This window comes from Bidens hawaiensis, unplaced genomic scaffold, assembly GCF_021521415.1.
Source record: "Bidens hawaiensis isolate Kalapana, Puna unplaced genomic scaffold, B.hawaiensis_p1.1 tig00000097_1, whole genome shotgun sequence".
In the NCBI taxonomy this organism is placed as follows: Eukaryota; Viridiplantae; Streptophyta; class Magnoliopsida; order Asterales; family Asteraceae; genus Bidens; species Bidens hawaiensis.
This window is the reverse complement of record NW_027491017.1, coordinates 4,032,508-4,042,419: the sequence shown is the minus strand read 5'-3', so window position 1 is coordinate 4,042,419 and position 9,912 is coordinate 4,032,508. Positions and strand designations below refer to the sequence as shown.

Genomic DNA, 9,912 nt, shown 5'->3' with positions numbered 1-9,912 from the left:
TTTAATTTGAAAGCTTTTTTTTAAAATTAAGAGTTAGTTTGTATTCTTTTATAAAAAATTATATTATTTTTTATAAATAAAAAGGTTAAATAACATAAAACTTGATAAACTAATTTGGCTGTTTGCTCAGGTAACATTAATCTCATGTATCCAAACCTAACAAAAAAAATCAAATTTTTTGAATGCATTTTATAAAAATATATAAATAAATAAAGAACTAGCTAGAGAAAACATACAAAACTTTTTAATACATGTAAAAAATAAACAAACTTTTAATAAGATCTTAAAGAAATAAAATAATAAAATCAATAACCAAAATATAAAAAAAAAACTATAAAACAAAAATAATAACTTGATAGGTTTGTATTTGATATTTTTATAGAATTATAAAATAAAATAAGTGAGACTAGCATGTCAATTACAAATGTTAAGAGGTTCTAAAAAGCAAGTTTTATAATGGTGGGTTATACCCATTACACCAACATATTTAGTTTTGTAGGTCTGATTTAATGTCGTAACTCGTTTTAATGCACAAAATTTCTATGTATCAAACGCAATGCTAGAATATGTTAACTTTATAAACTTGATTCGAAATGTAACAAGTTTTTGTTTCAATTATTTTTATTGTATTAAAATAATGTACAGAGAGCACTTATCGTACAAAGTGTACGAAGTCATCAGCATGCAACACATGTCTTTGGGCAAAAAGACAAGAGTATCTTCGCCCGCACCATAAGTACGTACAAATCTATATAATTACACAACTCGTATGAAAATTACACTTGTATATTATTACGCAACTTATATGATAATTGCACAACTTATTTTCGTAATTGTGCATGCACATAATCATATACGTTATACGCACACCACATCTGAGATTTTACAAAAAATCAAATTTTTTAACAAAAAAAAAAAGAGTATAGATATAGGGTATTCAAATTAAAAAGAATAAAATATTTGACTTTATTATGTATTTTATTAAAAAAAATATAGCGTAATATAAAAACGTGATGGACGTTAAAAATTGAGAAGTTCGATAAAAATTAACAATGATAGACTATACCGATTTTACATCTCGTCTTATGACACTTGAAAAATGATGATGTAGCAAACTTTCATTAATCACTACCATAGATTGTTAAATTTTAATGTTCAAAATATTTATTACATTTTTTATAATAAAAAGTCTTTATATCCAAACCTTTTTCTAATTTGTTAATACCACTGTGCGTCATAGTTTTCATGATTAATACATTGTTGTAATGGGTTTGATTCACATTTTACAGTGTGCTAAAACCATCATAACGGTACATAATGATATGCCATTGTAATGTGCTAATATGCACATATTCTATTATAGTTTGCCACAATCATTACCAATTTACAATAATGTATCTAATTTTGCTGGTTTAATGGAGTCTTGTAATGAGCTTTAATGAATGAATTTTATATGGTGGTTCAAATTAAGTATAAGAATCGGTTAAATCGAAGAAATAAAGAAGGTAATTGTAAAACCATTTGTATGCTAGTGAACCGATTAGAAACTGGTTTGACTACATATATGTTCCAAATTGCATTTAACTGGTTTTACTACACTTAATGCAATGTGCTAGATGTGCTCAAACCGGTTTCAAGTCAAAATAGTCAAAACCGGTTAGAAGCTTTGAAAACCTCTAACTGATGAAACCAGTTAGGGTCGGTTCCAAATCGGTTTGCCTTGAACTTGAATCAGTCCAAACCAGTTTGCAGGTGTGAATTAACAAAAGATGCAGAGACAGATGTATTAATGAGCAGCATTAAATTCCAAAACCAGTTGCATGCATCTGTATATCTAATGTCTAGGGGTGTTCTTCGGGTTCGTTTTTCGGGTTTCGGGTTTTTCGGGTCGGGTTCTTCGGGTTTCAAAGTTTTAAATCTTGACCCGAAACCCAACCCGAATCTCTCACGGGTTTTTCGGGTTCGGGTTTTTTCGGGTTGGGTTAATCGGGTTTCGAGTATCCTAGAAAACATACCAAAAAACAAAAAAATTAAATGCTAAAATTAAAACAACATATTATTCTTTGCTCGTAAGCAAATAATCAAATTATAAACCATTATAAGTTGATAAAACAATTCAAAAGAAGAGTAAAATTAAGTCGAACCATAATCGTCTTCTATCGGGCGTGATTTGGTTGTTCGATAACGGTTGCTATTAGTAATAAACTAAAAGCATAAATTAGCAATAAACAATGGATCTATAATAGTTGTAATGACAACAATCGATTAGGACCAAATTCTGATAACGTTAGTGGCTAAGACTAAGCCAATTATACCTAAAAATATATTTAATTTCAAAACTAAAAGTTTATTCGGGTTATTCGGGTTGACCCAAAACTTATAAATCAAACACGAGAACCAACCCGAATTACTTCGGTTCGGGTTCGGGTTAGTCTTTTCTCGGGTTCGGGTTTTTCGGGTCGGGTTAGTTCGGGTTCGGGTACGTGTTTTCTCGGGTCGGGTTTCGGGTAAAAATAATGTCTGGAACGGGTTTCCATCTGTCTAATAACGTTTAGGAATTTTGAAATTTTTGGGACAAATTTACCCCTAAAATATAGCATAAATATATCATGAATGTTATAAACCATTGAACCAACATGAATTCTCAAGAGAACGTTCAATTCTTCAAGTTTCTAACCTCCAAGCTACAAATTCACAATGGCCAAAACCACAACGATATAGTTATGATAATCGAAACCGAGCAAGCCCCTGTGATTTGGAAGCACTACGACTTGTGTTTGATGCCGGACAACACAGACTCCGGATTGAGAACCCACGTAATCGGTGTTGTCTGACATCAAACATAAGCCATAGTGCTGCTCCTTATTACATCTGTCTGCAATTCTTTTTTTTTTATATTCGCAGCTGCAAACCGATTTGGAATCGATTCAAGGATAATCGAAACCGAGCAAGCCCCTGTGATTTGGAAGCACTGCGACTTGTGTTTGATGCCGGACAACACAGACTCCGGATTGAGAACCCACGTAATCGGTGTTGTCTGACATCAAACATAAGCCATAGTGCTGCTCCTTATTACATCTGTCTCTGCAATTCTTTTTTTTTATATTCACAGCTGCAAACCCATTTGGAATCGATTCAAGGCAAGCCGGTTTGGAACCGACCCCAACCGGTTTCATCAGTTACGGGGTTCCAAAACTTCTAACCGATTTATATGAATCTGTGGACTGTTTTATATGAATCTGTTGACTGCTTTGACTTGAAGCCAGATCGGTTTAAAACCAGAACTGCTATAGGTTAAAAAAAGACAGTTTGTGCACCTCTAGTCCCCGTCATGTTTTAACAAATATATGCATTCGTTCATATCCAGGTCGGGTGGTGTTGTCAGGTTAGACATTACTCTTTTTTGTGCACCTCCACATAAGACCATCTTAGCAAACAAAATTCTAATGCAAAGCCCATGAATTCAAACTCAAAAACAAATCAATCTTTATTCAATAAGAACAAACTGAAGTCTGGTTTGGGTCAACGCTTAGAATTACAACCCGTACCGACAACATTTGAAATTTTCTTGAACCCAAAACCAACAGATGAAAGCAATGTAATAATATAGCCATAATCAACCAGTATCAACATACAACTGAGTGACAGATGAATTATTATTATTATTAAAAGAAAAAAATAAAAGGCAACCATGAAATTTACTTCGATAAAACGAAATTTGAACGCGCAGGTTTAAGCAGCAACAAATAGCAGAAGAGATCACGAGCCACACAGAGTATATGTACACTTTAAAGTCAGTGTGTGTATTCTTGTCTGAATCTGATTAGATGTTAAGATGATCCAATCCATCCTGCAAATTCATATGACCGACAAGTGGTTACACATGTTTACAAAAACAAAATTTGCAACCAGACTAAAACTCTTCTTAGTTTTCATAATTTTATACAAGATCATGTCATAGGAAACAGAACAACCCTATCAACGTTAGCTATAATATCTTTGAGCGGTCTGTATAGTTTTAGGAAATTAGATAACTACCATTCAATTCATGCATCATATCCATCAAATTTCAATCTCATCTTGTTAAAAAATCCTACCACCACTCATGAATGTAAGCATTAAGCATAATATGTGATTCGCACAATGGGGTTATGAGATCGCATCGACTGCAGCAAAGTGATGACTGATGAGATTCCATAATGCGCATACGATGCGATCAAATGTGATGTGGTTTGATTCGAGGCTTTTAAGCATTTGACCATATTTTAACAAATTAGACCATTGGTTGCAATGGCCTGAATTTTCAAATCTGATTGAAGAACAAATTTGACCATCGATTGAAAAGTCCGACAAAAGATGACAAAAGTATCATATATTTTAGTGTTTAAAAGTTAATAATTTAAAATATTATCTGTATATAACTTTTTAATACATTTTAAATTTTATTACAAAAACACGCCGTATACGTGATAGGCAATTGTGCACGCATTGGCCATAAGCGTTTTGAAACAAAACGCATTGAAGCGATAAAACGCTTTTTAAAACCAAGCATGACAAAACTAAGGGCACACATGACCTTTTCTTTTATCTCTATGTACAACTGAACTAACACACATTATGTGCAACCATAAAAAGCATGATGTACCTTATCTCAATGTACAACCATTAAAAGCATGACATACCTTTTTTATGTCTAGGCACAACCATACAAGCTATAGAAAGGCATATTTCAGAGATATTTCAGAGATATACCGATTGCTAGTTTTTCCCATTTGTTTCCACTCTCTAACTATGCAATCGATATCGGGTATCGGTTCTCATGTGAAATATCGGTCAGAATACCGGTACCAATAATATCGCCGATATTGACAGATATTTGACCGATATATCACCAATATTCCCGATATTAGTGTTTTAAGTCTTAATTTTCAGCTTTTAGTGTTTAATGTTAGTGCTTTGAGTCTCAATCAGTTCCTACTTGCTACAATCGTTAGTGTTTTGCAAGTTGCTAAAGGATAATATGTAAATAGTAGAAGAGTATAGTAGTATACTGAATTGTTAGTGATAAACTGCTATATATATAAATTCGGCATAATATTAAAAAAACCGATATCACAACACGATAAGCAGACCGACATCCGATATTTTTCCGCATTAACTGCTTAGTCTCTATATACGTCCAAGCGTATAATAATAGTATGTTCAGAACTTTTATTGCATCAAAATATAAGTATGTTATATATACAGTATTAAAAAAATGAAAGTCTTTTTCATTTTGATGCAACCAATCCCTCGTTATAACTCTTATATACCGGTAATCTAGAATAACAAGACTTGGGGAAGCAGGTACCACAAGAAAACTGATTATCGACTTACCAAGATAAAGACTAAGCAAGTAAGCATTATCCAAACTTGCGTATCATATTAACTAAACCCAATCATTCAAATTCCAACAATAACCTTGAAATCACACACTTACTCAAACTAGGCATATTCATGTAAGATCAAAGCTCAAACATAGGTCATAAGTCATAACATACACTACACAAGTTAATCAAAGCTAAATAATAACAATGTTCTAACTCATTCATCAAAAGCATCACCACACAAGCAAACCCAAAACAACATTAACATAATCAAAAATGAAAAACTTACTTCCAAGTTTAAAGGATCCGAATGCAGCCAACGAGGCGGCGGCCAAAACAACTGCGAGTACCCCGAATCATTCGCCACCGCCCCAATACTCCCACTCTCCAAATCAAACACACCGACACCTCTACTCTTAACCAGCCCATCATCCTCCCTATTCTGCCCCGTAAAAAACACGCAATTCCCCTTACACCCCGGAAACTCCAACGCCGAGGCCGAAAACCCGCAATTATCCCCCAGAAACAACATCCTATCACCCAAACTCTTCACCTCGACCCACCTCCACTCCTCTCCTTCCTTCTCCAGCTTGTAAACCACGAGCTTCACCGTCCGCTCGCTCATAAAACAATCGAAATCCTCATAAAACTCGTAATTCTCATCGTCATAATCCATCTCATTATCCGGGCCCACACTCAAGTACTTGTCAACCATAAACAACTCCCCATCACTCTCCACCAAAAACTTCTTATCCCCACCGAAAACGGACCCCGCGACAACCTCGACGGAGGCGTTGTTGACGTCCACGGCCACCGTCCGGCCCGTGCTATCCACGGCGTAAAACTGACCCCCGAAGTAGACGACATCGTCGTAGGGCGAGGGGAGATCATTGATGATAGTCCACCTGCGCTCCCCGTTGCGCAAGACGGCGAGCTTCCCGGAGACGTGAATGGTGAGGAGGAGGAAGGCGTGGGCGCAGAAGGCGACCTTTTCCATGTAAAGGGAAACGGAATCCCCGATGGAGTTGGCGTTGGGGCGGTAGCAGATATACTGCAGGGCGTACTCCTGGGCGAGCTCCTGAAGCCTGAAATTCAATAGGTTTAAAGATCTGGGGAAATCTGGTAGAGGGGTGAGGAATTCTGATCCGGTTAAGGGGTTCATGAAATGGGTTTTGAGGGGGTTGTCTCGTTCGACCTTGATGAGCCAATTATTATTACCATGGGGTAAAGAGAGTCGAAAGATTGTTCTTTTGGATAGATAGAATCCCCATGTGGTGTCTGAGATTCCTGCGTTCGGGAGAATTGGGAATCGTGAGTTCAACGGTTGGACGGAGGAACGCCAGGAGGAGCAGACGGAGCGGAAGCGTTGGAGGTCCGTCTCCGAGAGGAGCTGGGTGGAGATCAGGTCCACGAGTTCCCGAGGGAGTTGGGACCACTCCGCCATTCCAATTGGGATAAACCAACTGATGATGATGATGGAACAAAATATTCTAATTAGGAACAACGACGAGGAGGATTAGATTAATGTTGATCTAATAATCCAACATCACAATGAGATTCAAGGTTGAATGAGAAGGTGGCATGTGGCTTCAAAACTTCATCGTCATCTCATTCAACGTTGAATCTCATCGTGACGATGGATTTTGGACGGGTCATTTTAGGATTTTGACAAAAGGAAGGGTCGTTTTTAGAATCTTTCTTCTCATTTTAGTTATTTTTTATATTTTCCATATAATGAGTTGTGTCCAATTTTGGTTGTATGATTTTACATTTTATATTACAACTTTTTTTTATTTATTTATTTATTTATTTAAAGCAATAAGATGTGCATCAATCAAGTAATAAAACCGAGTAATAAGTTGTGCCACTCAGTCTCAAAGCAAGAGGATGGTTCGAATCCTCATTAACAAAAGAAACCAATATGTTTGAAAACATTTAGATTTATGTGAAATGAACCTTGGTATGAACAAAGCTCGTTGCAACTATTGTGGTGATTTTTTTTGAAAAAGATGCAAACATCACTTTAAAAAACCATATTATGTTTAAGTATTGCTTAAGGTCAAATTTCAATGGGAAATGATGGACATAAGTTCAATATGGTTCGGGAGCAAATAGTGGATCTGGTGATTGAAGAAAGGTTCTCATCCAATCACTTCAACAACACGTACGAAGAACAAGACTAGTTCTTCCTGTCGTAGAGATGTCCATTTGCATGAAGGATTACTTGGATGCTTTGCAACAAATACAAGTATACAACATATATTTTCACTTGAAAGGCAAAATGGAATATCAAGCCGAGAAATAAAGGACAAGGTGGAAGGTAGATTGACGGCGCCAATGATTGACGAAAAAACAGCATTCGATGAGTACCTACGCAATAGCTAGGGCTCTGGTAGCGAAGATAAATCATATGATGACGAGCCGACGAATAAAAAAATAAATCTCAAAAAAACAATACAAAGACTTGTATTTCGTTTCAAAGGTTTTCAATTTATGGTGTTATCTATGTTTTAAAGTATTAACTAAAAAGTAAATTTTAGTTACTCTAGTTAAGTTCGTAACGCTCATTAAAAAGTTTATGAAAACCGCTCTTTCTCACAACCCAATCCAAATTGACTTGATTAAAAGTAGACCAAATCAGGCCCAAACTTGTTCGACTCCAAACCTATTTCCAACTTGATTCGGTTTATTCTAAACCAGTTTTAACCATGCTTTAATCAAACTCAGACTGGTTTGGCTTTAAACCTGATTCATACATGTCTAAGTTGGACTGGTCGGACCATAAACCGAGCACCTGGTTTAGGATTTTAATACCTTCTTATATGTATTGTCTTCAAAATCTTGTTTTTTATTTGTTTACATATGATTTATGAATAAAAATCTTAACAAAAAAATAGAAATTCATTCTTTTGTTTTAAATTATATATGAGTTCTAAATTTTACATTATTACGACATTATCTGGTTTTAATTATCTGGTTTTAAGGGACTATATCAACATTTAAAAACATTAAATAAGTGTTCATGTTTAGTTTCTTTTATTTAAATGTTACATTGATTTTTTTAGACTACTTAAACATACAAGACAAATGATTCGTTAGGCGCCGTCGTCTATTTTATATTATTGGTCTTAAGTCTTAACACAATCTTTGTAATTTTATCAGACTTTTTTTTTTTTGATAAAAATAATCATATTGGTTACTTATGTTCATTTAATGTATTAAAACTTGTAGGGGTATGGTACTAAACCCGGTTTTACGACCCTAAATTTATTATGTTTGGCTTATTTTATTATATGGACTAATACAATGTTATTGGGCCGAGGGGGTTTTGTGGAGGTAACCCTAACTGGGCTAGGCCCATTAGGGTACCATGATGGTGGCCATGAGGCTCTCTATATAAGGAGGTCTCCACCTCCTTATTAAGGGGGGATGCTCAGTAAGAGCTGCCATGATATCATTTTTGTGTCTGTAAACAAGAGATTCTCGAGATTTCTTAGCAGTCACCTCCACACCCCCAAAAAGCCATTGCAGATCTCAAGCAACCGGAGAAGAAGATCAAGACGTGGTTCGTTCATCTCGACATCCGTGGAAACATCGTCATTGATCAGGTCAGATTTATTTCATGTTTCGACATTGGCGCCATCCGTGGGAGGGCAACGAACTACCCTTCGATTTTTGTCTCGGTTCTCAGATCTCGCCCAAGAAAAACCCAGATCTGGAAGTTTACAGAAAGAGGCTTCAAGACTTGTTCTATTAAAGCTCAAAAAGATCCATAAATCTAAAAGAGGCTTCCAGATCTGTGCAAAAATGAAGCTGAAAAGGATTTGTAGATCCAAAAAAGAAACTGCCAGATTCGGATGATCAAGCCTCCGGATCTGTGATGGTTTTAAATTCTCTCCGCTCCGAGCTTCAGATCTATCTAGATCTGATTTACAGATCTAGATCCGGATTACAGACCTGGATTTTAGGTTTAAAATTACAGTCAGATTACGGAGACTTTCGCCGCCATGCACGCGTGCCCGCGAATTCTCACTCCGCGGAAACCACCATGTGGGTTTTGCGCAGAAGACGGCCACCATGCATGCTCGCCAGCGGGTCACCATTCCGCCGACATGCGTAAGCGCCCGTGGAAACCACCGCGGAAACCACCATGTGGGTTTTGCGCAAAAGACTCGCCGCCATGCATGCCCACGCAACTCTCCGCCATGCATGCGCGCCCGCGAGTCACCACTCCGCCGCCGTGCATGCGCACTGCCAAGGATCAAGCTTCGCCACCATGCATGCCCGCCCGCGAGTCACGACTCCGCCGCCATGCATGTGCAAGCCTGATTTTGATTTTTGCATACATGTTTCACACTTCCTTTTATTAATTTGAGCAATATGACAACATTATATTGACATCAAACTAAAAATAAAACGAAGTAAAACATACTTGCGCGAGCTTCAAGCTCAGACGCGTTGACGAGTTTTAACTCTAAAACGTAAGGGCCTTAGCCCAATAATATGAGCCTTAGCTCAAATTACTCATAGCATCCATCCCACGTAT

At 36.6% G+C, this 9,912-nt stretch overlaps 1 protein-coding gene across 1 annotated transcript; it reads right to left on the bottom strand.

The window, feature by feature from the left end:
• Positions 1-3,460: 3,460 nt before the first annotated feature.
• On the bottom strand, positions 3,461-6,816 carry LOC143562818 (F-box protein SKIP23-like). Its single transcript, XM_077050541.1, has 2 exons — positions 5,656-6,816; positions 3,461-3,850 (listed from the first exon to the last, which is right to left on the bottom strand). The coding sequence occupies exons 1-2, from the start codon at positions 6,808-6,810 to the stop codon at positions 3,824-3,826; spliced, it is 1,182 nt and encodes a 393-aa protein (XP_076906656.1). The 5' UTR covers positions 6,811-6,816; the 3' UTR covers positions 3,461-3,823.
• Positions 6,817-9,912: the final 3,096 nt, after the last annotated feature.

Coding starts and splice junctions, on each gene's coding strand:
- LOC143562818 (XM_077050541.1), bottom strand. CDS start 6,810: ATGGCGGAGTGGTCCCAACTCCCTCGGGAACTCGTGGACCTGATCTCC. Junction 3,851..5,655: donor CGGATCCTTTAAACTTGGAA/GTAAGTTTTTCA, acceptor ATGAATTTGCAG/GATGGATTGGATCATCTTAA.